Source organism: Erinaceus europaeus, chromosome 13 (assembly GCF_950295315.1).
Source record: "Erinaceus europaeus chromosome 13, mEriEur2.1, whole genome shotgun sequence".
Taxonomy (NCBI): domain Eukaryota; kingdom Metazoa; phylum Chordata; class Mammalia; order Eulipotyphla; family Erinaceidae; genus Erinaceus; species Erinaceus europaeus.
The window spans coordinates 81,507,127-81,531,604 of NC_080174.1; the positions used below are offsets into that span (position 1 = coordinate 81,507,127).

Here is a 24,478-nt window from a genome sequence, read left to right on the forward strand (position 1 = left end):
TAATTGTTGTATGCTTTACATTGGGTAGTTCTCCCCCGCCAAGAGAATTGCATCAGTCCTGTTAATTTCGCTTGGCCCCGCCCCAAGGAACCCCGAGAGAGGGTTCCTGAGTTCCTGAGTGCCAGAGTTTCAGAGTTACAGAGTAAGAGAGAGTTCTACAGTTGAAGAGTTGCAGAGTTCGAGAGTTCCTGAGTTCCAGAGTGACAGAGTTGCTGGGTTCCTGAGTTCCAGAGTAAGGGAGAGTGCTTGTGCCGCCGCAAAGAGACAGCAGAGTTCTGTTTGGTGATCAGTTTGTCTTAGTTTATGAATCGTTGTTCCTGAATAAAGAAATACAGCTTCCCTGCCCAGCCGTTGTCTCCGCGTCTCTGTTACCCGCCCGTGAAGCTAACCCGGCCGGCAAGAGCCTCCGAAAATTTTAACAACAAATAATAAATAAAAATGTGAATGAAAGAGAGAAAGAGAAAGAAAGAAAGAAAGAAAGAAAGAAAGAAAGGGAAGAAGGAAGGAAGGACTTAGTTCATTCATTGGTTCAACCAGGAGGTTGCCAAGTGTGTGTGTTTTTTGTAATTATCTTTATTTTATTTACTGGCTAGAGACAGCCAGAAATCGAGAGGGAAGGGGGTGATAGAGAGGGAGAGATAAGAGAGACACCTGCAACACTGCTTCACCACTTGCAAAGCATTCCCCCTGCAGGTGGGGACTGGGGGCTCGAACCTGGGTCCTTGTGCACTGTAACATGTGCGCTCAACCAGGTGCGCCACCACCCGGCCCCCACAAGTGTTTTTCATGTGCTAGCAGGATGCTAGGTATTGACTTTCAGAAAAAAACAAGATAAACACAGTATCTGAACTCTGATAACTCTGTCTTATGTAGTATCTCTTAAATATTGGCTGAGGTTAACAGAAGAGCTAATCAAACTAGTAGAAATGACAGGTAAATGTATAGACTGTCGGGGGGTCGGGTGGTAGCCAGCGGGTTAAGCGCAGGTGGCGCAAAGCGCAAAGACCGGCATAAGAATCCCTGTTCGAGGCCCCGGCTCCCCACCTGCAGGGCAGTCGCTTCACAGGCGGTGAAGCAGGTCTGCAGGTGTCTGCCTTTCTCTCCCCCACTCTGTCTCCCTTCCTCTCTCCATTTCTCTCTGTCCTGGCTAACAATGACAAGAATAATAACTACAGCAATAAAACAAGGGCAACGAAAGGGAATATTTATACTGTCATTGGAAGACTGTTAAGAACAAGGCTGGGTTTCAGGTTCTGTTGATTCAAGGACCCAGTTTTGCTATCAGAGGAGCAGTTCTTTTTACCTCTACTTGGCTGTGTAATTTCCGCTGTCAGTTTCATCCCAAGGCTAGAGTCCGGCTGATCACGGGCTGACTGCCTATGGAAATTTAGCTTCCCTACTTTGTCATTAATTTGGGGGAAGTATAAGAACTTTTGCAGTTCTTTTAAGATCAAGGATGACCTTGTCCAGAAATCTCCAGTGAACCTCTCTCTCCATCTCATTAGCCAGAATGAGGTGGCATACTTCTTCTTGACAGAACCACTGGCAGAAAGGACCGAGACCAGTTTAGATAATCAGGACTACTCTTAGAGGTTAAGGATCAGCTTTCTCTAAGGCTAGTCTATGGGCAATAGGAAAAGATACTTTTGGATACCAGAAGGGAAGAAAATGGGAATGACTTCTAGAAAGGGGACACTATCAACCATGACAAGGAAACATGCACCTGCAATTGAGTGCCTGTATCCTATGTATCAGTGTGAGCAAAGAATGACAGATTTTTCTTTCTTTTTTTTTTTTTTTTTTTTTTTACCTGAGCACTTCTCAGCTTTGGTTTATGGTGATACAGGGGGTTGAATCTGGGACTTTGGAGCCTCAGACATGAGAATCTCTCTCTTTTTTATTTTTATTTAAGAAAGGAGACATTAACAAAACCGTAGAATAAGAGGGGTACAATTCCGCACACAGTTCCCATAACCCAATCTCCATATCCCATCCCCTCCCCCTGATAGCCTTCCCATTCTCTGTCTCTCTGGGAGTATGGATCCAGGGTCGTTGTGGGTTGCAGAGGGTGGAAGGTCTGGCTTCTGTAATTGCTTCCCCGCTGAACATGGGCGTTGACAGGTTGATCCATACTCCCAGCCTGTCTCTCTCTTTCCCTAGTGGGGAAGGGCTCTGGGAAAGCAGAGCTCCAGGACATATTGGTGGGGTTGTCTGTCCAGGGAAGTCTGGTCAGCATCTTGCTGGCATCTGGAACCTGGTGGCTGAAAAGAGAGTTAACATACAAAGCCAAACAAATTGTTGAACAATCATCTCTTTTTGTTAAAATAAAAATTTAAACTTTTTTTTCATTTTTAAAAAATTATCTTTATTTGTTTATGGGATAGAGACAACCAGAAATCAAGAGGGAAGGGGGTAACAGAGAGGGAGAGAGACAGAGAGACACCTGCAGCCCTACTTCACTGCTCACAAAGCCTTCCCACTGCAGGTGGGGACCAGGAGCTCGAACCCCGGGTTCTTGTGCATTGTAACATGTGCGCTCAACCAGGTGCGCCACTGCATAACCATTATGCTATCTCTCCACCACCTAAAAATGACATCTTTTTTAATGTCCCATAGGATCAGAGTGGTCCTGAACCTGTGAGTGGTGAGGAAGACGACAGTCCTGAAATTGGTATCAAACAACCTTCTGAGAGTGCAGACTCCAGACTGGTAACAATCCAACTTTATTTTTTGGGGGGAAGGAGTGGGGGTGTCTAGTTTGTATGGCCTTAAAAAGGATCAACTGTGGGAGTCGGGCTGTAGCTCAGTGGGTTAAGCGCAAAGTACAAGGACCCGCATAAGGATCCCAGTTCAAGTCCTTGGCTCCCCACCTGCAGGGGGAGTCGCTTCACAAGTGGTGAAGCAGGTCTGCAGGTGTCTGTCTTTCTCTCCCCGTCTCTGTCTCCCCCTCCTCTCTCCATTTCTTTCTGTCTTATCCAACAATGACAACATCAATAACTACAACAATAAAACAACAAGAGCAGCAAAAGGGAATAATTTTTTTTTTTTTAAAAGAATCAACTGTGTTTGCTCTTCCCACAGTTAATTGTGTTTGATCTTTGTGCCAAGGAAGCTGTTCTGTAGAGAAAGATCTTTTCACTCCCAAAAATTATGGATTCCCAAGGGGCGTCAGGCGGTAGCGCAGCGGGTTAAGCGCAGGTGGTGCAAAGTGCAAGGACCGGCGTAAGGATCCCGGTTCCAGCCTCCAGCTCCCCACCTGCAGGGGAGTCACTTCACAAGCAGAGAAGCAGGTGTCTGCAGGTGTCTATCTTTCTCTCCCTCTCTGCATTCCCCTCCTCTCTCCATTTCTCTCTGTCCTATCCAGCAAAGACAACATTAATAGTAATTACAACAATAAAAAAAATTATGGATGCTCCTCCTTTCTTCACACTTGAATTGTGCTCTCTGGGACTAAAGAAGGAATCTTACTTGATCTTGTTAAATATCGGAGCTCTCCAAAGTACAGACTGTGTTGAACTCATCTGAGAGGCACAGAAAAAAGATTAAATATATTCCACTGACTCACAGTAAGAGATGTTTTAAACTGACCCAGAAGATAGAGCATTCGAAAAAGGCAGTTTTATGACTGGGACATTAGCATAATGATTGTGCAAAAGGCTTTGATGCTTGAGGTCCCAGGTTCAATTTCTAGCACTACCATAAGCCAATTCTAAGTAGTGCTATGACTTTAAAATATAGATAAATAAATAGAATTAAATATATACATATATATAGCAAAACTCTCAGTGTGTTGCAGGCATTGCTGTATTCTATTGGGCTGTCAGAAAAATTATGATACATTTTTGCATAGAGAAAAAAAGTTTTATGGGTGGGGGTAGATAGCATAATGGCTATGCAAAGAGACTGTCATGCCTGAGACTTTAAAAGCCCCAGGTTCAATCCCTTGCACCACCATAAGCCAGAGCTGAGCAGTGCTCTGGTAAAACAAATAAAATAAAATAAAATAAAAATAAAAATGGCTTTTCTGTCATCCCAATACATTTATTTCCTAAACCTCATGGTAGAGATGACAATATGTCTTTTGCACGTGGAGAAACTGTAGGTTATAGAGGCTAATAGGCCAACGGCTACTAATGCTGTAAGCCCCCATTCTGTCTGACTTACTCATATTCTGCCGTCCTCTTTCATGACTCAGCACTTCCAGAGTTAGACTATAAGTTGTTGAAAAAAATGTGACTTTCTGTGTCTCAAAAATGTCTTCTAGATCTCAAAGAATTAATCACTTCAGAGGGTCACCTTTATTTTATGGCACCACAGAGTTGTTCATTTTACTTCAGGGAGTGTGAAAAATCATCCATTTCTCTTCTTCCTCCTTCAACTTTTAGACAATATATATTGAGACTGACTTAGAAGTCCTAGAAAGTGAACTCATTCTTGTAGCCTAAAGGGACAGGATACTTCAAGACCAGAGATTTTAATGGGTGAGTCTTGGATAAATGCTCCATGGCACCCAAGAGCCTGGTACCAAAAACAGTAGGACTGACAAATTATGGGCATTGTTCTTGAGGGAGATGGTCCAAGACTGTGTCCTTTCTTTTTTTTTTTTTAATTTTTTAAAAAAATTTATTCCCTTTTGTTGCCCTTGTTGTTTTATTGTTGTAGTTATTATTGTTGTTGTAGTCGTTGTTGGATAGGACAGAGAGAAATGGAGAGAGGAGGGGAAGACAGACAGGAGGAGAGAAAGATAGACACCTGCAGACCTGCTTCACCGCCTGTGAAGCGACTCCCCTGCAGGTGGGGAGCCAGGGTTCGAACCGGGATCCTTATGCCGGTGCTTGTGCTTTGCGCCACCTGCGCTTAGCCCGCTGCGCTACAGCCCGACTCCCGACTGTGTCCTTTCTAAAGATAAATACGTAGTTGCACTGGGCTAGCACATGAGGGGATGAGTAGCAACAACAACTTTGAAGCTCATGCCTCTGTTGGTACTATTAACTTATTCTTTTTGATCCCGTATCTCCTAGGTAGGTTAGGAAAATGCTTTTTAAAACAATAGGCTTTTAGATAAGAAGGGGTCCTTAATAGGATAACATGGTTAAAGAAAAAAAAAAAGAAGAAGAAGAAATATACATTCTGCTATCAGTAAGTATAATAGAATATATATCTTGAAAATCTTACCAGGCAGAGGAGAAAAAAGTTACAGCAGTTCAAAAGTCCGCTGGGCAAGCCATCTCATTCAAGCTTAAAAGCTTCCCTTAAATTTCTCTCTCTAGCAAATGAATAAACCTTTAAAAATAACTACGTCTCCAAACTGCCTGTTTTTAAAACCAAAACTAAGCATGCTTCAATGTTATTTTCACTGTTCCATTAAGGTCAGTCTAGGTCTATAAGTCAGTAGTTCCCAGATATACAGTCAAGGAGTTTATAATAACCTAATTAAGATACTCGATTTCTCTCATTTTTTATTAGTGATTTAATACTGATTTAAAAAATTACATGTCTGGAGTCGGGCTGTAGTGCAGCGGGGTAAGTCACGTGACACAAAGCACAAGGACAAGCAAAAGGATCCTGGTTCGAGCCCCCGACTCCCCACCTGCAGGGGAGTCGCTTCACAGGCAGTGAAGCAGGTCTGCAGGTGTCTGTCTTTCTCTCTCCCTCTCTGTCCTCCCCTCCTTTCTCCATTTCTCTCTGTCCTATCCAACAACGATGACATCAGTAACTACAACAATAAAGCAACAAGGGCAACAAAGGGGAATAAATAAATAAATATTTTTAAAAACAGTACATGTCAACAGGGGTATATTTCCACACCGTTCTTATCCCCAGTCCCTCCAATGCAAGTCACCAAAGTTCTCCTAAGGTTGCAGACATGGGTTGACTATCATCTCTACAACTATCTGTTGACATTTGTACATAATTGCCCCCCTTTTTCTTCCAAGTCCAGTCCTCTCTTCCCCTCCAAGCTACACATAACCCCATTACTACATTCAAATATCACTCCCTTTTTCCTCCTCTCTCTCTGAGTCCTGATGGAGCTGGAGTTCAGAGCCCTCTTTTCCTCTTCCTCCTATCACTTCTCCGCTGCTGGGAGTATGGATCAGAATTGTTTCTGGGGTGCAAAAGGTAGGAATTCTGGCTTCTGTAGATGTTTCTCTGCTGGACATGGGTGTTGGCAGGTCGATCCATACCCCAGCCTGTTTCTGTTTCCCCAGTGAGGCAGAGATCTGGAAAGGTGAGGTTCCAGGACACATTGGGGAGGTTGTCTTCCCAGAGATGTCAGGATGGAATCATGGTAGCATCTGTAACTTGGTGTCCGAAAAGTGGCAGGATATAAAGTGAGACAAAATGGTTAATAAACAGGAACCAAAAAGTAGGAACAGAGCAGATGAGATTAGGGATTTTAAGATAGAAGAAAGCTAGAAAGTCCATTTTGGGCATGTTTTTAGGGGCCCACAACTATGATTGTTTTTGCTTGGGTTTGGTAGCTAACATGAAGCTGGATAAAAATATTACCTGAGAAAAATGGAAAAAGAAAATGGTGAAGAAAAGGACTAAAAAGTTGGAATACGGAAGAAAGTAGCTCCCATTCTTGAAAAAAATTCTATGGATAAAATTAACTATTTCCCTCCAGCCACCTGACCCAGGGCCCATATATATATATATATATCACCAGAGCCAGTGTAACCTCTGAGTCCCTGTTGGTCTGGGCTCACAGCTTGTGGTCACAGCTGGGAACATTGCAGGCTGCACTCATTTTAGGACCAGCCTTCCTTGAGTGGCAGGGCAGGAGACCCCAGCCTCCCTTCGGAGACGGTAGCCTCTCAATTATTTTTAAAGGGTGTGTAAGTTGTTTTTAGACAACCTATCAGATGATAGTTTGTGAAGCCTAGATTCCAATTGTGAGAGACTGGAGGCAGGAAGTGTCTGGAATCTATTTCAAAAATCTAGGTGAGAGCCTGTTAAGACTATTTTAAAAATCTTTTGAAAAGAACATTTAAAATGCTATTTCTATGTAACTGTATAATTTGGAAAACAAAGTCTTATCTCATTAACTTAATGATATTTTTTTCCCTGACATGGAACTAGATTATTTGTGGTCCTATTCAATTTTATACTCAAAATAACCCTATATAAAAAGGGCAAGAATTATTTCTATACCAGACTTAGAGATAAAACCTTATCCTACTGGGGGGGGGGGGAGGGTTCAGGTCCTGGAAAAGGATGGCAGAGGACCTAGTGGGGGTTGTATTGTTATGTGGAAAAATGAGAAATGTTATGCATGTACAAACTATTGTATTTACTGTCAAATGTAAAATATTAATCCCCAATAAAGAAATTAAAAATAAATAAATAACATATTTAAAGAAAAAAAAACATAACCTGCTAAGAAAGAAAACAAACCTAGATATCCATAGAGCTAGAATTTACCCTAAAGAGTCCTTGACTCCCTAGTGTATTCATTTAAAAGATCATAAGTCTCTAAAATAATATTTTGCTTGTAGCCCTGTGTTTGTTTTAACCAGAATACTGCTTATCTCTGACTTTTGGTGGTGCAGGGGTTTGAACCTAGGGCTTTGGAGCCTCAAGCATGAGAATCCCTTTGCATAAAACCATTATGCTATCTCTCCTGCCCAACCCTGTGTTTTTTATCATGTGAAAACATCTAGATTAATATAATAAGCTCTTTTGATGCAGTCTAATTAAAGCACTAACACTGCCAACATTAGGGGCAGAGTGGCGGCACACCTAGTTGAACGTACTTGGTACAGTTTGCAAGGACCTACCTGTGTTCAAGTCCCGGTTACCATCTGCAAGGGGAAGCTTCATAAACACTGAAGCAGTGCTGCAGGTGTCTTTCTCTCTCCCCTCCCCCTTCCCTCTTGATTTCTTTTTCTCTGTAGAATAAATTAAAAGGATACAAACATTGAAGCCAGATCATTAAGAGTCACACCCAGATTCCACCTTTCACTAGCTCTGTGCCTTCAGATAAATCACTTAACATCTTTATGACTGCACATAAGTATTTTGTCAATAACAATGGGTAGTACGTATTAATTCCCTATTAAGCTACTCTACTCCGAGACCATTTATATTAACAGTCCTGTGAAGTTAGTGTCAGTATTACCCCATTTTAGATATTAGAAACTAAAAGGCTAAGGAACAGAGAGATAGCTCACAATAGAGTACAGGACTTTTAAATGCAAAATCTCTGGTTTGAACTCAGGTACCATGTATCCCAGAACTGAGAGATGCCCTCATGGAGAGCTCTTGCTCCATTTTGTGAAGATAAACAAAAACTCTTTTTAAAAAGGAAACTAAAATTATAGGTAAACTTGACCTAAATCACCTGGTAAAGTGTGGCTAGAAGTCCGTGTACTGTGAGGTTGGAAGCTGCACACTTAACTGCTGTGTGGTTCTGACTCTGAGGGAGATACAGATCTAATATAGACCCAGTGGATCGACCTGCCAATGCCCCTGTCCAGTGGAGAAGCAATTACAGAAGCCAGACCTCTTACTTTCTGCACCCCAGAGAGAATTTTGATCCATACTCCAGAATGGGAGAAATGTTAAGGAAAGATGGCTAGAGGGCTCTGAACCCCAATTCCATCAGGACCCAGAGAGAGAAGAGGAAAAAAGGAAGGATGTTTGGAAGTAGCAATAGGTGTAAATGTGACTTAGAAAGGAGAGAAGGAAGAGCCATAGGAAAAAATGGACAAACATATAGAGAGACAGACAAATAGTTATAGAAATTATAATCAACCCATATCTGTGGCCTTGGAGAACCACTGAAGTTCCCAGTTGAGGGAGTAAGGGACACAGAACCCTGGTGATGGAAATGGTGTGGGATTGTCTAACTTAAGTTTATAGTACAAAGCAATAGTAATCAGAACAGTGTGTTAACTGGAATACAAATGGCCACATGGGTCAATGGAGCAGAATCAAAAGCCCAGAGATGAGTCCCCACCCCACCCCCCAAAAAAGAAAAAAACAACATAATAGCATGGTTTCTGTTAAACAGTCCAGTTACCTTCACAAATCTCTTATACTATTTTTAAAACATCTTTATTATTATTATTATTTAAGAAAGGAGACATTAACAAAACTGTAGGATAGGAGGGGTACAACTCCACACAATTCCTGCCACCCAATCTCCATATCCCATCCCCTCCCCTGATAGCTTTCCCATTCTCTATCCCTCTGGGAGCATGGACCCAGGGTCGTTGTGGGTTGCAGAAAGTAGAAGGTCTGGCTTCTGTAATTGCTTCCCCGCTGAACATGGGCGTTGACTGGTTGGTCCATACTCCCAGTCTGCCTCTCTCTTTCTCTAGTAGGGTGGGTCTCTGGGGAAGCGGGGCTCTAGGACACATTGGTGAGGTCTTCAGTCCAGGGAAGCCTGGCCAGCATCCTGATGACATCTGAACCTGGTGGCTGAAAAGAGAGTTAACATACAAAGCCAAACAAATTGTTGAGCAATCATGGACCCAAAGCTTGGAATAGTGGAGAGGAAGTGTTAGGGAGGTACTCACTGCAAACTCTAGTGTACTTCTGCTTTCAGGTATATATTTTGCCCTAGTTTATGGATACGTGTGAACATATGCTCTGTCTCCTGGAACTTGATCTATATCTAGGTTTTGGGACTTTGTTAGGAAGTGAACCACCTGAGATGAAATTAGAGTATCCTATGAAAGGAAAGGTCTCACCCGAGTAATGAAGCTGAAGGGTTCATTCTACACCTGAAGTCTCTGGACACAGTCTGAGCTGAAGCATGTTGAGGTGGCACTCGTTGCGTTGATTAGGTTGCGATTGGCGAATGCAATATTATTTGATATGGATTGGAAGCAGCATGCAGGGAAAGTGGGCCCTACCCTAAGGTTCTAGGACTGGGAGAAATATAGGCTTTATAGTGGAAATGTGAGGTTCCTGCTGTCTTAGGGTTCAAAAAGACAATGGATAGTTAATGTTATCATCACATTATTTGGTGATTGGGTTAAATTTGAAAAGTCCCTTTGTTAGGGTTTGCTGTATAATACCCAGTATCTTGTATATAGCTGTAACTGGTTACTTCTGATCTACCTGGTGTAGGCTTTTGAGAGAGTTCGTATATCAAAGACAGCCTATGTATTAAAAAGACTCAGTCTGTGTTTTAAAAAGTTCAAGACATACAAACAATTTTCCCCCTCATATTAATTAACTAGTGATTTATATGACTGCACTTTAATAGGAGTGTACATAAACACCATTCCCACCACCAAAAGACTGTGTCCCATCTCACCCACCTACCCCCCACCCCCCCGCCGGCCCAGGAAGCCGCATGTCCACACTCCATCTCACCACAGGGTTTTTACTTTGGTGTGGTATATATACACAATGGAATACTATGCAGCTATTACGAACAATGAGCCCACCTTCTCTGACCCATCTTGGATGGAGCTAGAAGGAATTATGTTAAGTGAGCTAAGTCAGAAAGATAAAGATGAGTATGGGATGATCCCACCTATCAACAGAAGTTGAGAAAGAAGATCTGAAAGGGAAACTAAAAGCAGGATCTGACTAAATTGAAAGTAGGGCACCAAAGTAAAAACATTTTTATTGAGAAATGGCTAGCATACCAAGAAATCGACCCACCCGAATACACAGTCCTTCGTGATTCCGAGCTGTCCAAATATCATCACAATCTAAATTTAAAGTATCTTCATAACTACAAACAGATACTTTGGTGATGGGAGAAATAGCTCAACTGCTAGAGTGTCAGCTTGCATGCCTGAGGCTCCTGGTGTAATTCCTGATACCATATGTACCAGAGTGGTGATCTGTGACTCCCTATTCTCCCTTTCTCTCTCTCTCTCTTCCCCTCTCTCTCTCTTCCCCTCTCTCCCTCCCCCTCTCTTTCTCTCCCTCTCCTGAACTTTACACCCCATCAACAATAACAGGATTTCTGCTTCGGCTATGGGAGCAGGTGTCATTATGTGAACCTTGTTTTCTGTTTCAGAGCCAGTGTGAAAACTGCATCTTCAGCAGGGGTCTAGGAATTTGCTGTAAGGAGCAGGAGAGAATGGGTCTGAGTCAGCATTGTTCTCTCTCATGTGACAGTAGGCAAATTACCATGGCAGAGTTCAAGTGCATTCAAATATGTAGCATTTTTCACAGCTCATTGTACTTTATATCTTGTATGTCTGAAAAGTCACTTGAGATGTGCCTACAAGATAAATTTCCCCCTCCTGCTCATAAAAAAAAAAAAGACTAGATTTATAGTCAAGTGTATTCCCTTTATGAGAGTCATGAGAGAAAAGCTATTGGCACTTTTGTTCTCTATGTTATGTACAAATAAATGTGCTATGGAGGTGCTAGGGTAATAAGTAAAGAAACCTCATGAACTCTCCAACAGTAGAAATATAAGCACATGGGAGTCTGGTGGTAGCACAGCAGGTTAAGTGCAGGTGGCACGAAGCACATGGACCTGTAAGGATCCCGGTTCAAATCCCTGGCTCCTCACCTGCAGGGGAGTCACTTCACAGGCAGTGAAGCAGGTCTGCAGGTGTCTATCTTTCTCTCCCTCTCTCTGTCTTCTCCCCCCCCTCCATTTCACTTTGTCCTATCCAACAATGACAACATCAGTAACAACAACAATAATAACTACAACAACAACAACAAAAAAAAAACAAGGGCAACAAAAGGGAAAATAAATAAATGAATGTTTTTTAAAAAAGAACTATAAGTACATGTTAAAAAGAAGAAGAGGGGGAGGAGGAAAAAGAAGAAGAAAGAATAAAAGAAAGAAAGGGAGGAAGAGAAGCAGTGAGGCAGAGAGAAAAACACCACAACACTGATAACTACTTCCTTTATTGCAGCTCAAACTTGGATCACCAATAGGGCACCCGTTTTTATACCTAGCCATTCTAGGAAGCTATTTGTCAGATTCTCTGAAAATATTCTTACAGTCATAATTATCACTAAAGAAGAGGAATGGCATGCTCTCTTAAAGCCTTCAATTTAGACTTTTTTAAAAAAAATTTTTATTTAAGAAAGGATTAATGAACAAAACCATAAGGTAGGAGGGGTACAACTCCACACAATTCCCACCACCCAATCTCCATAACCCACCCCCTCCCATGATAGCTTTCCCATTCTCTATCCCTCTGGGAGCATGGACCCAGGGTCATTGTGGGATGCAGAAGGTGGAAGGTCTGGCTTCTGTAATTGCTTCCCCGCTGAACATGGGCGTTGACTGGTTGGTCCATACTCCCAGTCTGCCTCTCTCTTTCCCTAGTAGGGAGTGTCTCTGGGGAAGCGGAGCTCCAGGACACATTGGTGGGGTCTTCAATCCAGGGAAGCCTGGCCAGCATTCTGATGGCATCTGGAACCTGGTGATTGAAAAGAGAGTTAACATACGAAGCCAAACAATTTGTTGAGCATAGACTTTTTTTTTTTTTTTAACCTAACCTATTTTCTTTTTAACCTAACCTATATCACGAGTTCCCGGCACTCTTGGAAGTGTAGTGTCATTCAGGAATTGTTCCTTTGATCTATATAGTCTTGACCTTTCTGGGGAAGCCTTACTGCTGACTGATGGGATTTTTAAATTCTGTTATCTAACACTCATGTTGATTATCTTTTTAAAAATAGTTTATTTATTTAATATTACATAGAGACAAAGAGAAGTTGAGAGGAGAAGATATAGAGACAGGGAGAAACGGAGTGACACCTGCAGCCCTGCTTCACCACTCATGAAGCTTCCCCCCTGCAGGTGGGGACCAGGAGCTTGAACCCAAGACCTTGAGCACTGCAATGTGCGCACTTAACTAGATGTGCCACTGCCTGGCCCCATGTTGATTATCTTTCAAAGGGAGCAGAAATTAAACCAGCGGTTGTTGGAGACCTTATTGTAATGAGCGTAAACCATAACTTTGGAATTCTCCAAAATTGGTAAGAATGAATAAAGTGGTTCAAGTTTTTACAGTCCTTACTATACACTCCAAAGGATATTGTAGTGGCCATTGTAATTTCTTTTTTTTAAATTTTTTCTATTTATTACTGGACAAAGATAGAGAGAAATTGAGAGGGAGGATATAGAGGAGAGAGACAGAGAGATACTTGCAGATCTGCTTCACCACATAAAACATTCCCCCTGCGGGTGGAGACCAGGGACTTAAACCTTGGTCCTTGAACACTGTAATGTGAGTGCTTAATCAGATGCATCAGCTCCTGGCCCCTGGATATTTTAATGTCTATGTCATATAAGATACAGTCTACTACTTTTCTCTTTTTTTAAGTAAGGAAATAGAGGTGCAAAGACACTCAGAAGTGTCACTGTTAGTAGTGAATCAGCTTTATCTTTTAGTGTTAATGAGTGCTATTTCTTAAAAGACTTTGTTTATGAGAAAGATCAAAAGCCTGAGCATCACTCTGGCATCTGCGTGGCTGGGGATGAAAGTAAGGGTCTCATACTTGAGGGGCCAACACTTTATCTACCGTGCTGCTTCTCAGACTGCTGATGAATACTACTGAGCACTGTTGAAAGGGAAGGAAGTAAAGGTACTTTGGTGGTCCAGGAGGTGGCACAGTGTATAAGGCATTGGACTCTCAAGCTTAAGGTCCTGAGTTCAGTCCCCAGTAGCACAAGTACCAGAGTGATGTCTGGTTCTTTCTCCTATCTTTCTCATTAACAAATAAATAAATAATAAAAATAAATAAGTAAAGGTACTTGGAAAATTTCTGCTCATGTGACTTTGTCTGGTATGGGAGGTTAGATCTGTGGTTGAGATTCGGAGAGAACTGCTCCAGTAAAGATTTCGTTTTTCTCATATATTCAGAGACTACCAAGTGTAAATCTGAGAACCAAAATCAACAGCAGACCATCTATCTGTCTATTGTTTGTCTGGTAGAAATGTGTGTGTGTGTGTGTGTGTGTGTGTGTGTGTGTGTGTGTGTGTGTGTGTGTGAATTTGAGTACTTCTTAATTTGAGTTTGAATATTTTTAGGCTGGGTATTATCACTATAATAAGTTACAAGATGATAAAGTAACTTTGTTGTTCATAGGCATGTCTTAGACACATATATGTTAACTTTATTCATCTAGTTTTATAATGTTGTTTGTTCTTTCTTTTGGGGGAGATGATTTCCTCCTTGTAATCAGGAATTGCTTAGTTGCAAGTGATAAAACCTCAACTTGATCTTTTTTTATTATTATTTTTTTATTTAAGAAAGGATTAATTAACAAAACCATAGGGTAGGAGGGGTACAACTCCACACAATTCCCACCACCCAATCTCCATACCCCACACCCTCCCCTGATAGCTTTCCCATTCTCCATCCCTCTGGGAGCATGGACCCAGGGTCACTGTGGGTTGCAGAAGGTGGAAGGTCTGGCTTCTGTAATTGCTTCCCCGCTGAACATGGGCGTTGACTGGTTGGTCCATACTCCCAGTCTGCCTCTCTCTTTCCCTAGTAGAGTGGGTGTCTGGGGAAGCTGAGCTCCAGGACACATTGGTGGGGTCTTCAATCCAGGGAAGCCTGGCCAGCATCCTGATGGCATCTGGAACCTGGTGACTGAAAAGAGAGTTAACATACAAAGCCAAACAAATTGCTGAGCAATCATGGACCCAAAGCTTGGAATAGTGGAGAGGAAGTGTTAGGGAGGTACTCACTGCAAACTCTAGTGTACCTCTGCTTTCAGGTATATATTTTGCAGTAGTTTATGGATACGTGTGAACATATGCTCTCTCTCAAAGAAACTGGTGTATATCTATCTAGGTTTTGGGACTTTGTTAGAAAGTGAACCACCTGAGATGAAATTAGAGTATACTATGAAAGGAAAGGTCTCACCTGAGTAATGAAGCTGAAGGGTTGTCATTCCACATGTGAAGTCTCTGGACACAGTCTGAAGTGAAGCATATTGAGGTGGCAATCGTTGCGTTGGTTAGGTTGTGATCGGCGGATGCAATATTATTTGATATGGATTGGGAGAGGCATACGGGAAAGTGGGTCCTGTCCAAGGGTTCCAGGACTGGGGGAAGTAGGGGCTCTATAGTGGAGATGTGAGGTTCCTGCTGTCTTAGGGTTCAAAAAGACAATCGATAGTTAATGTTATCATCACATTATTTGGTAATTGGGTTAACTTTGAAAAGTCCTTTTGTTATGGTTTGCTGTACAGTACCCAGTATCTTATATATAGCTGTGCTATTGGATGCTTCTGATCTACTTGGTCTAGGCTTTTGAGAGAGTCCGCATATCAAATACACAGCCTATATATTAAAAAGATTCAGTTTGTGTTTTGAAAAACTTTGAGACATACAATTGATTTTCCCCCTCTCATATTAATTAACTAGTGATTTATATGTCTACACTGTCCTAGGAGTGTACATAAACACCATTCCCAACACCAAAAGACTGTGACCCATCCCTCCCACCCACTCCCAACCCCCACTGGCCCAGGAAGCTGCATGTCTACCCCTCACCACAGGGTTTTTACTTTGGTGCCCTACTTACAATTTGGTCAGGTCCTGCTTTTAGTTTCCCTTTCAGATCTTCTTAGTCAACTTCTGTTGATGAGTGGGATCATCCCATACTTATCTTTATCTTTATGACTTAGCTCACTTAACATAATTCCTTCTAGCTCTGTCCAAAGATGGGTCAGAGAAGGTGGGTTCATTGCTCTTGATAGCTGCATAGTATTCCATTGTGTATATATACCACAGCTTTCTCAGCCACTCATCTGTTGTTGGGCACCTGGGTTGCTAACTTGATCTTATAAACAGAAAAGGGCAAACTTACCGAGAACTGCAGATACATATATACACATGTGTGTCTATGTGTGTGTATATAAATATGTGTGTGTGTGTGTGTGTGTGTGTGTGTGTGTGTGTGTGTGTGTGTGCATTACTGGAGGAAGGGTAAGGTTGACATTTAGCCTTTGAGACAGTTGGAACCAGAGACCTGGCGCAGCCAAGGCACAGAGCAATGCAGTATGCATTCCCATTTGAGTCTTCTACTTTTTTTATTTTAATTTTTTTTGTATTATCTTTATTTATTTATTGGATAGAGACAGCCAGAAATCAGAGGGAAGGGAGTGATAGAGAAGGAAAGAGACAGAGAGACACCTGCAGCCCTGCTTCACCACTTGCAAAGCTTTCCCCCTGAAGGTGGGAACTGGGGGCTCGAACCTGGGTCCCTGAGTACTATAACATGTGCGCTCAACCAGGTGCGCCACCACCCAGCCCCCCTTCTTTATTTTTTAGAATCTTCTCCTTTACTTTAATATTTTGTTTATTAATGAGAAAGATAGGAGGAGAAAGAGAACCAGACATGACTTTGGTATATATGCTGCCGGGGACTGAACTTAGAACCTCATGCTTGAGACCCAGTGCCATATCCACTGCACCATCATTTGACTCTTCTCTACTACAGATCTGATTTGTCAACATGTAGAAACACAACTGCCAAAAGCTCCTACCCCTCCTTACCAGAAACTGTCTTCCTTTAGATCTACTTTGGAAAATCCACAGGTAAGTGGTCCAGGAGGTGGCACAGTGGATAAAGCACTGGATTCTCAACCATGAGGTCCTGAGTTCAATCCCCTGCAGCACATGTACCAGAATGATGTCTGGTCCTTTCTCTCCTATCTTTCTCATGAATAAATAAATAAATAAGGGAAAGAAGACCCACAGATAACGTGGTTCAGATACCCACCCTTGGGCCAATTACTCTAGCCAGGTTGAGAGGGCATTTTGAGGCATAATTCAAACATTTGTAATGATCGTAAGTTGGACATCACCCACACTATTATCTATTATATAGAATATTCCCGGTGTCATCATGTCTATCCTCTGCAAGTTCTTTCTCTTAATCATAGTAATTCACCTAACCGACAAGGCATTCTCTCCGGAACTCACAGTACTGTAGTGAGAATTCTAACAAAATATACGTGGAATGTGTCTCATCAACTTGTTTCCTAAAATGGGAGGGTTTCCACATTTCTTCTTAATTATGTGTTCTCTGTACAAAGTCGCCACCTTCGGATGTCCCAGAAGCTCGGTTTTGAAGACACTATGAGCTTCCTGGGTACTATGCTTGGGAAATTAGTGAATCATAAGTTTGTGTTAAACCCCAAGACACAAAGGAAAGTGAATCACATGATGCTACTTCAGTGCCTTCTGACATGAAATTTGCAGAGCAGAGCAGGTGTGACTTGTGCTGACCTAACTTTGAATCTAAAAATGGAATCTCTGTGGCCAGCTCCTTAGAACTGCGTATGCAGGAAGCCAGGGAGTGGCACACCTGGAGCAGTGAACTTGCACAGGAACTTGGGTTCAAGCCTGACCCCCAGTCTCCGCTGGGAGGATGTTTCTTGAGCAGCGAGGCAGTGCTGCACGTGTCTCTCTGCCTCTGTCTCTGTCTTCACCTTCCCTCTGATTCCTCTCTGCCTCTTCCCAGTTAATTAATCTATAAAAGTTCCATGTATGTTGTTATTTTCTCTTATGGTTTACTCTTCAGCTAAGCTAGGGACTCAGGAACAGGATCTGTTTAAGTTCTTCTTCTTCTTCTTTTTTTTTTTTTTTTAATGTTCTCCATCCTTTCTTTTTACTAATTTTTATTTATTTATTAATTTTTATTTATAAAAAGGAAACACTGACAAAAATGATAGGATAAGAGGAGTACAACTGGGAGTTGGGCTGTAGCGCAAGTGGGTTAAGTGCATGTGGCGCCAAGCACAAGAACTGGCTTAAGGATCCCGGTTCGAACCCCTGGCTCCCCACCTGCAGGGGACTCGCTTCACAGGTGGTGAAGCAGGTCTGCAGGTGCCTGTCTTTCTCTCCCCCTCTCTGTCTTCCCCATCTCTCTCCATTTCTCTCTGTCCTATCCAACAACAGTGACAACATCAATAACAACCACAACAAGGGCAAAAAAAAAAAAAGGGAAAATAAATAAATACTAAAAAAAAAAAAAGGAGTACAACACCACACAATTCGCACCACCAAAACTCCATATCCCACCCCCTCCCCTGATAGCTTTCCTATTCTTTATCCCTCTGGGAGTATGGACCCAGGGTCATTGTGGGGTGTAGAAGGTGGGAGGTCTGGCTTCTATAATTGCTTCCCCGCTGAACATGGGTGCTGGCAGGTCGATCCATACTCCCAGCCTGTCTCTCTCTTTCCCTAGTGGGGCAGGGGGAAGTGGGGCTTCAGGACACATTGGTGGGGTTGTCTATCCAGGGAAGTCCGATTGGCATCATGGTAGCATCTGGAATCTGAAGAAGAGTCAACATATAGAGCCAAACAAATTGTTAACTAATCATGAACCTAAAGGCTATAATAGTTCAGATGAAGAGTTGGGGGTGGGGGTGGTCTCCATTCTGTAGATAGTTAGTAGTCCTATTTTAGTTATATTCCAAGGAGCCCATGACAATACTAGTTTTTGTTTGTTTTTTCCTGAGCCTGACATCTGATATGCAGGTGGATCCCTATAGATCTGAGCTCACATTCTGTGGTCATCAGTAGGCACGTTCCAAGCTGCCCCAATTTCAGGACCCATCTTCCTCAGGTGGAGCATAGAGGAAGCCTCCCTTTGGAGGATGGAACATTCTCCACCATTGTTGATCCATGTTGGGGGCAAAGTCCTACGGGGGCCCACAAATGGGTCTACTGTGTTGTTCCTGATAGAGACGACCAGTAATAATGAAAGGAACGATCTATTCGAGGTCTAGGCCCATCTTATCTGTTTGGGAATCTCAGGACTCCCCAACTAGGGCCCCAGCTGATGGGGTGGCCTGATCGTGACTAAAGAGTCATCATTAAAGTATGCCAGTCTCTTGCCCTTATTCAGCTTTTGCAGTCCTTGCTTTGATAAGGTTAGCTTTGGAGTGAGTGAGAGAACTGTAATAGGAAGTAGGTGAGGAGGGTCTCTAAGTCCAAGTAGACTCTATTTCATTAGGAATTTTATGGTGTCTTTTTAGGTCTTTGTACTTGCTTGCTGCATATACTGACTCACTGCAGACTATTGTTTACTTTTGCTTTCAGGTCTATATTTTGCCCTAATTTATGGATACATGTGAACATATGCCCTATCTCATGGGACCTAGTCTATATCTAGGTTTTGGGACTTTGTTAGGAAGTGAACCACCTGAAATGGAATTAGAGCATCCTATGAAAGGAAAGGTCTCACCCGAGTAATGAGGTTTAAGGGTTGACATTCCACACCTGATGTCTCTGGATACAGTCTGAAGTGAAGCACGCTGAGGTGGTACTCATTGCGTTGATTAGGTTGGGATCAGCAGATGCAATATCAATTGGTATGAACTGAGAGAAGCATGCAGGAAAGTGAGCCCCACCCTAGAAGTTTCAGGACTGGGGGAAATATCTCTCAGCAAAAAGGTTTTAGCCTTAACTGAAGTAAAGACAGAGCTGAGAGTTAACTACCTTCTCTGGGCATGTGTTCCGCCATCTTTGTAGCCCAGGTTCAAGCTCCAGCACCACATGGGAGTGCCTTCCTTACCCAAAGCCCAATGTGAAGGTACATGCTTTATAGTTAACCATCAGATGATCAATTTCACTGTAAATTTGCCTGTTTTAAAAAGAAAATAAGAAGGAGGGGATCCGATAAGAGGCAGACATAAGCAGTCTAGTAATTTTGTCTCTGTCAATTAACTGCCCTTTGGTTGTGTATCAGTTTCCTGGATGCTCTGTTATTTTACCTTAATTCCTAAATCTGGATTGCTCATTCTTTGGTATTCAGGACTAATTTACCTTTATGTCTCACTGGGTCTAATGGATTTACATTTCCTTTCCCCCACTATGTGTATCTCTTAAGGGAGCAAAGGTTCTAGTACCAGGACTTGAACCCTGAAAAGATTTAACTATCAGTCAAAATATCGACCTAGGGATTACTGTTAAGGCAGAAAAAAAAAACTGGCTGAAATGACTGTCAACAGATCTCCAGTGTACTTAAAACCTGACAGATTTAAAAGGGACAAAAATTCAATTTGCAAATGGCAAACTTAGAATTCATTTCTCTTTTTTAAATTGTATTATCTTTATTTCTTTATTGGATAGAGACAACCAGAGATCAAGAGGGAGGGGAGTAGAGAGGAAGAGAGACAGAGAGACACCTGCAGCCCTGCTTCACCGCTCAGAAAGCTTTCCCCCTGCAGGTGGGGACCGGGGGCTAGAACCTGGGTCCTTGCGCACTGTAACACGTACATGTACGCTCAACCAGGTGCACCACTACCCGGCCCCAGAATTCATTTCTGAAAGTCCAGGTGAATGAACAGAACTTGTATGAACAGCGTTGCTGGTTGTTACTGTAAATGGAACCCTGCTAATTGGTGCTCGATTGCTGTACTGAGCCCTGCAGGTTGCCACTAATTGTCAGTTATCTCCTGCATTTCAGGAAGACACCACCCAGATTGTTGGTCAGGATGCTGTAGCTGATGAACAAAATGCACTGGAATGCCCAGCTGACAGTGTACGTACCTTGCACTTTAGTTTTTGCTCTGCGGGGAGCCTGTGTTCTACCAGTGAGCTCAGGAGGGAAAGGGGGCTGGGGGAAGAAGTGATGACAGTGATATCCCCTCAGCTGAAGGTTGTGGTGTGTCTTACAACCTGAAGTCAGGCCACAGTCATATCACCAATGCTTTGCAAAGTATATTACCAAATCTTTGTCTTTTATTAATTTTATTAGTGACAGTATTAACTTAACGAAATTAGGGGCTGGGTGGTGGTGCACCTGGTTAAATGCACATGTTCCAGTGTGCAAGGACGGTGTACAAGTCCAGTGATCAATCCCCCAGTCCCCACTTGCAAGGAGAAAGCTCTGTCTCTCTCCCTCCCTATCTCCCCCCTACCCTCTTGATGTCTGGCTGTCTCAATAAAATAAAGATAATAATTTTTTTAAAGAACAAAACTATACGGTAATGGGGTATAATTTCACACCATTCCCACCACCAGAGTTCTGTGTCCCCATTCCTTCCATTGAAAACTGCAGTAGTTCTCCTAAGGTTGAAGATATGGGTTGACTATTATTTCTATAACTATCTGTCTATATTTATATACAATTGCCTATTTTGTTCTCCTATGGACCTAACTTCTCTTCCATTCTAAGTCACACCTATACCTATTACTACATCCAAATGTCCTTCCTTTTTTCTTCTTCTCTCTCGGGGTACTGATGGAGTTGGAATTCAGAACCATCTGGTTATCTTCCCCTATCCTATCTCCCCCTCTGGGAGTGGGGATCAAAATATTTTTTAGAGTACAGAAGGTGGAAGGTGGGAGTCCGGCAGTAGCACAGCAGGTTAAGCACATGTGGCGCAAAGCACAAGGACCGGCGTAAGGATCTCGGTTCAAGCCCCCGGCTCCCCACCTGCAGGGGAGTCGCTTCACAGGCAGTGAAGCAGGTCTACAGGTGTCTATCTTTCTCTCCCCTTCTTTGTCTTCCCCTCCTCTTTCCATGTCTCTCTGTCCTATCCAACAACAACGGTACTAATAACAATGCTAACAGTAATAATAATAACAACAAGGGCAACAAAAATGGGGGGAAAAATAGCCTCCAGGGTTATTGCTAGTGCAAATCCACTGCTCCTAGAGGCAAAAAAAAAAAAAAAAAAAAAAAAAGGAGGAGAAGGAGAAGGAGAAGGTGGAAGGTCTGGCTTCTATAATTCCTTCTCCGCTGGACATGGGCATTGCAGGTTGATCTCTCCCCACCCCCAGCCTGTTTCTGTCTTTCCCTAGTGGGATAGGGCCCTGAATGAGTTTCGGGCAAGGATAGATAACATAATGGTTACACAAAGAGATTCTCATGCTTGAGACTCCAAAGTCCCAGGTTCAAGCCCCTGAACCACCATAAACCAGAGCTGAGCAATGCTCTGGTTAAAAAAAAAAAAAAAAAAAAAAAAAGTGGAGGGGGGAAAGAAAAGTGAGGTTCTGGGATAAATTGATTCCATCCTGACTCCTCCTAGGGGAGTCAGGATGGAATCATGCTAGCATCTGCAACTTGGTGACTAAAATTCAGTAAGATATAAAGCAGGACAAACTGTTTAATAAACAGGAACCAAAAAAGCAGGAATAGAGCAGATGAGAGTAGAGATTTTTGGGTGGAATGAAGCTAGAAAACCTATTTTAGGTATGTTCCTAGAGGCCCGTGACTTTTGTACTTTTTGCTTGAGTCTGATAGCTAAGATGGAGGTGAATAAGTCTGAGAAGATGGTGTCAGAGTTGAAAATAGGGCTGGAAAGCTGGATAAGGGCAGAGAGGAACTCCCAAACTTGAAAAAAAAAATCTATAAACAAAATTGACTGTTTACCACATCAATCTGACCCAAGGCATGGATATATTCTTATTTTAACACAAGAGCCTGCATAACCTCTGAGTCTCTGTCAGTCTGAGCTCAGTTCGTTGTCAAATCTGGGAATATTCCAGGCTTCACTCATTTCAGGACCAGTATTCCTAAAATAGCAGGTTAGGATGACCCAGCCTCCCTTCAGAGAGTGGGGCGGTCCCTACAATTGCTACTTTACAGAGAGGACAAGTTCTTGGAGTGGCACACAGGAGGTCTTGTGATGACATTCCTGATGGAAGTGACCAGTGATTGTTGAGAGAGGGATCTATTAGAGGTCTAGGCCCATCATTATCTGGGTGGGAACCCAAGAATTCCCTAACTAAGGCCCCAGATGATGGGGTGGCATGGTATTGATCAAAAAGACCATCATTAAGTGAGCCAGTCTCTCGCCCTTATCCAGCTTTTGTAGTCATTTCTTTATTTGATGAGCTTAAACTTTCTATTTTTGCTGGTGCCTTTCTCTTTAAAATTCACATTTTGGGGTCAGGAAGATAGTGCAGAGCTAGCAAACCAGATTTTCATGCCAGAAGCCCTAGAGAGCTCAAGTTTAATTCCAGTATTAATAATATACTAATTTTTTTAATATTTTATTTTATTTATTTATTCCCTTTTGTTGCCCTTGTTGTTTTATTGTTGTAGTTATTATTGTTGTTGTCGTCATTGTTGGATAGGACAGAGAGAAACGGAGAGAGGAGGGGAAGACAGAGAGGGGGAGAGAAAGCTAGACACCTGCAGACCTGCTTCACCGCCTGTGAAGCGACTCCCCTGCAGGTGGGGAGCCGGGGTTCGAACCGGGATCCTTATGCCGGTCATTGTGCTTTGCACCACCTGCGCTTAACCTGCTGCGCTACAGCCCGACTCCCTAATTTTTTTTTACATTGACATCTGTGTTATTGCTGGAGATCGGTACTTGTGTATATAGCAAACTCGATTTGTGATAGCCCTGCCCTTTTTTTTTTTGAAGACCAGTCAAGTGTTAACTCTAGTAAATTTTGATACAATCATAGAACTTTTTTAGTGCCCAGAATTCATTCTTTGGAGCCATGATAGGACTTTAAACAATGTGTCAATATTACAACAAACCAACAAACAAAACACTTTCCTAAGAGAGCTCACTTGGCTAGTACACTTGACTTGTCATAGGAAGCTTTGGTGCTCTGGTATCTTACATTCAGCTTTGTTAATATGGGTTCAGTTGGGCTCAATTGACACAAGAGATTTAACTCTTACATGGCAGTCTGGGTATGATCAGTTGGTATGAGCAGAATGTGATGCCTCCAGTGTGTGAACCCATGCTCTACTTACCTGATCACTGTTCATATTTGATTACTTTCCTCAAAACAAAGCATTCACGTGGTGTATTGCACCAAAGTAAAGGACTCTGGGGTGAGGAGAACGTTCAGGAACATCCTGGAACATGATGGTAGAGGAGGACCTAGGTGGGGAGTTACAATGTTATATGGAAAACTGAGAAACGTTACACATGTTCCAACTACTATATTTGACTATTGACTATAAACCATTAATACCCCTAATAAAGAAAAAAAAAAAAGCATTCACTTTTTGGCCTAAAATGATTGCATTCCTTATTCCCACTGGCATTGTGTGCAGCTAGGAAGAAGGGGAAGTCAGGATCCTTGCCCTAAGCTGAGCGACCTAAAAAGTGTACTGTTCTGTAGAGCTGCTGAACTCACTTACTCACTCTGTTAGTCTGCTGCTTTGCCATATGCACAATGCAGGTCTGAGCCCAGTTCCCAATGCTCTGAAGGAAATTTTGGTGCTGTGGTCTCTTTCTGCCTCTCTGCCTTCTTTCCCTCTTATAAAAGGCGGGCAGTAGCGCAGCAGGTTAAGCGCACATGGTACAAAGCACAAGGACCAGCACAAGGACCCTAGTTTGAGTTCCCAGCTCCCCACCTGCTGGGGGAGTCGCTTCACAAGCGGTAAAGCAGGTCTGCAGGTGTCTATCTTTCTCTCCCCCTCTCTGTCTTCCCCTCCTCTCTCCATTTCTCTCTGTTCTACCCAACAACAACAACAAGGACAACAAGGGAAAAAGTAGTCTCCAGGAGCAGTGGATTCGTAGTGCAGGCACCGAGCCCCAGCAATAACCCTGGAGGCAAAAATAAAAAGGTACAACTTATGCCCTATTACACCA

The 24,478-nt window shown here is 42.6% G+C and overlaps 1 protein-coding gene across 4 annotated transcripts in view; it reads left to right on the forward strand.

Annotated features, from left to right (window-relative positions):
* LOC132542943 (inaD-like protein) overlaps positions 1-24,478 on the forward strand; it is a 234,205-nt gene that overhangs the window by 112,855 nt on the left and 96,872 nt on the right. For all 4 annotated transcript variants that reach the window (XM_060206318.1, XM_060206319.1, XM_060206321.1 and 1 more), the window contains 2 exons: positions 2,617-2,709; positions 20,380-20,454. In XM_060206318.1, the coding sequence (XP_060062301.1) occupies positions 2,617-2,709; positions 20,380-20,454 (168 nt within the window). The remainder of the gene's footprint in view (positions 1-2,616; positions 2,710-20,379; positions 20,455-24,478) is intronic.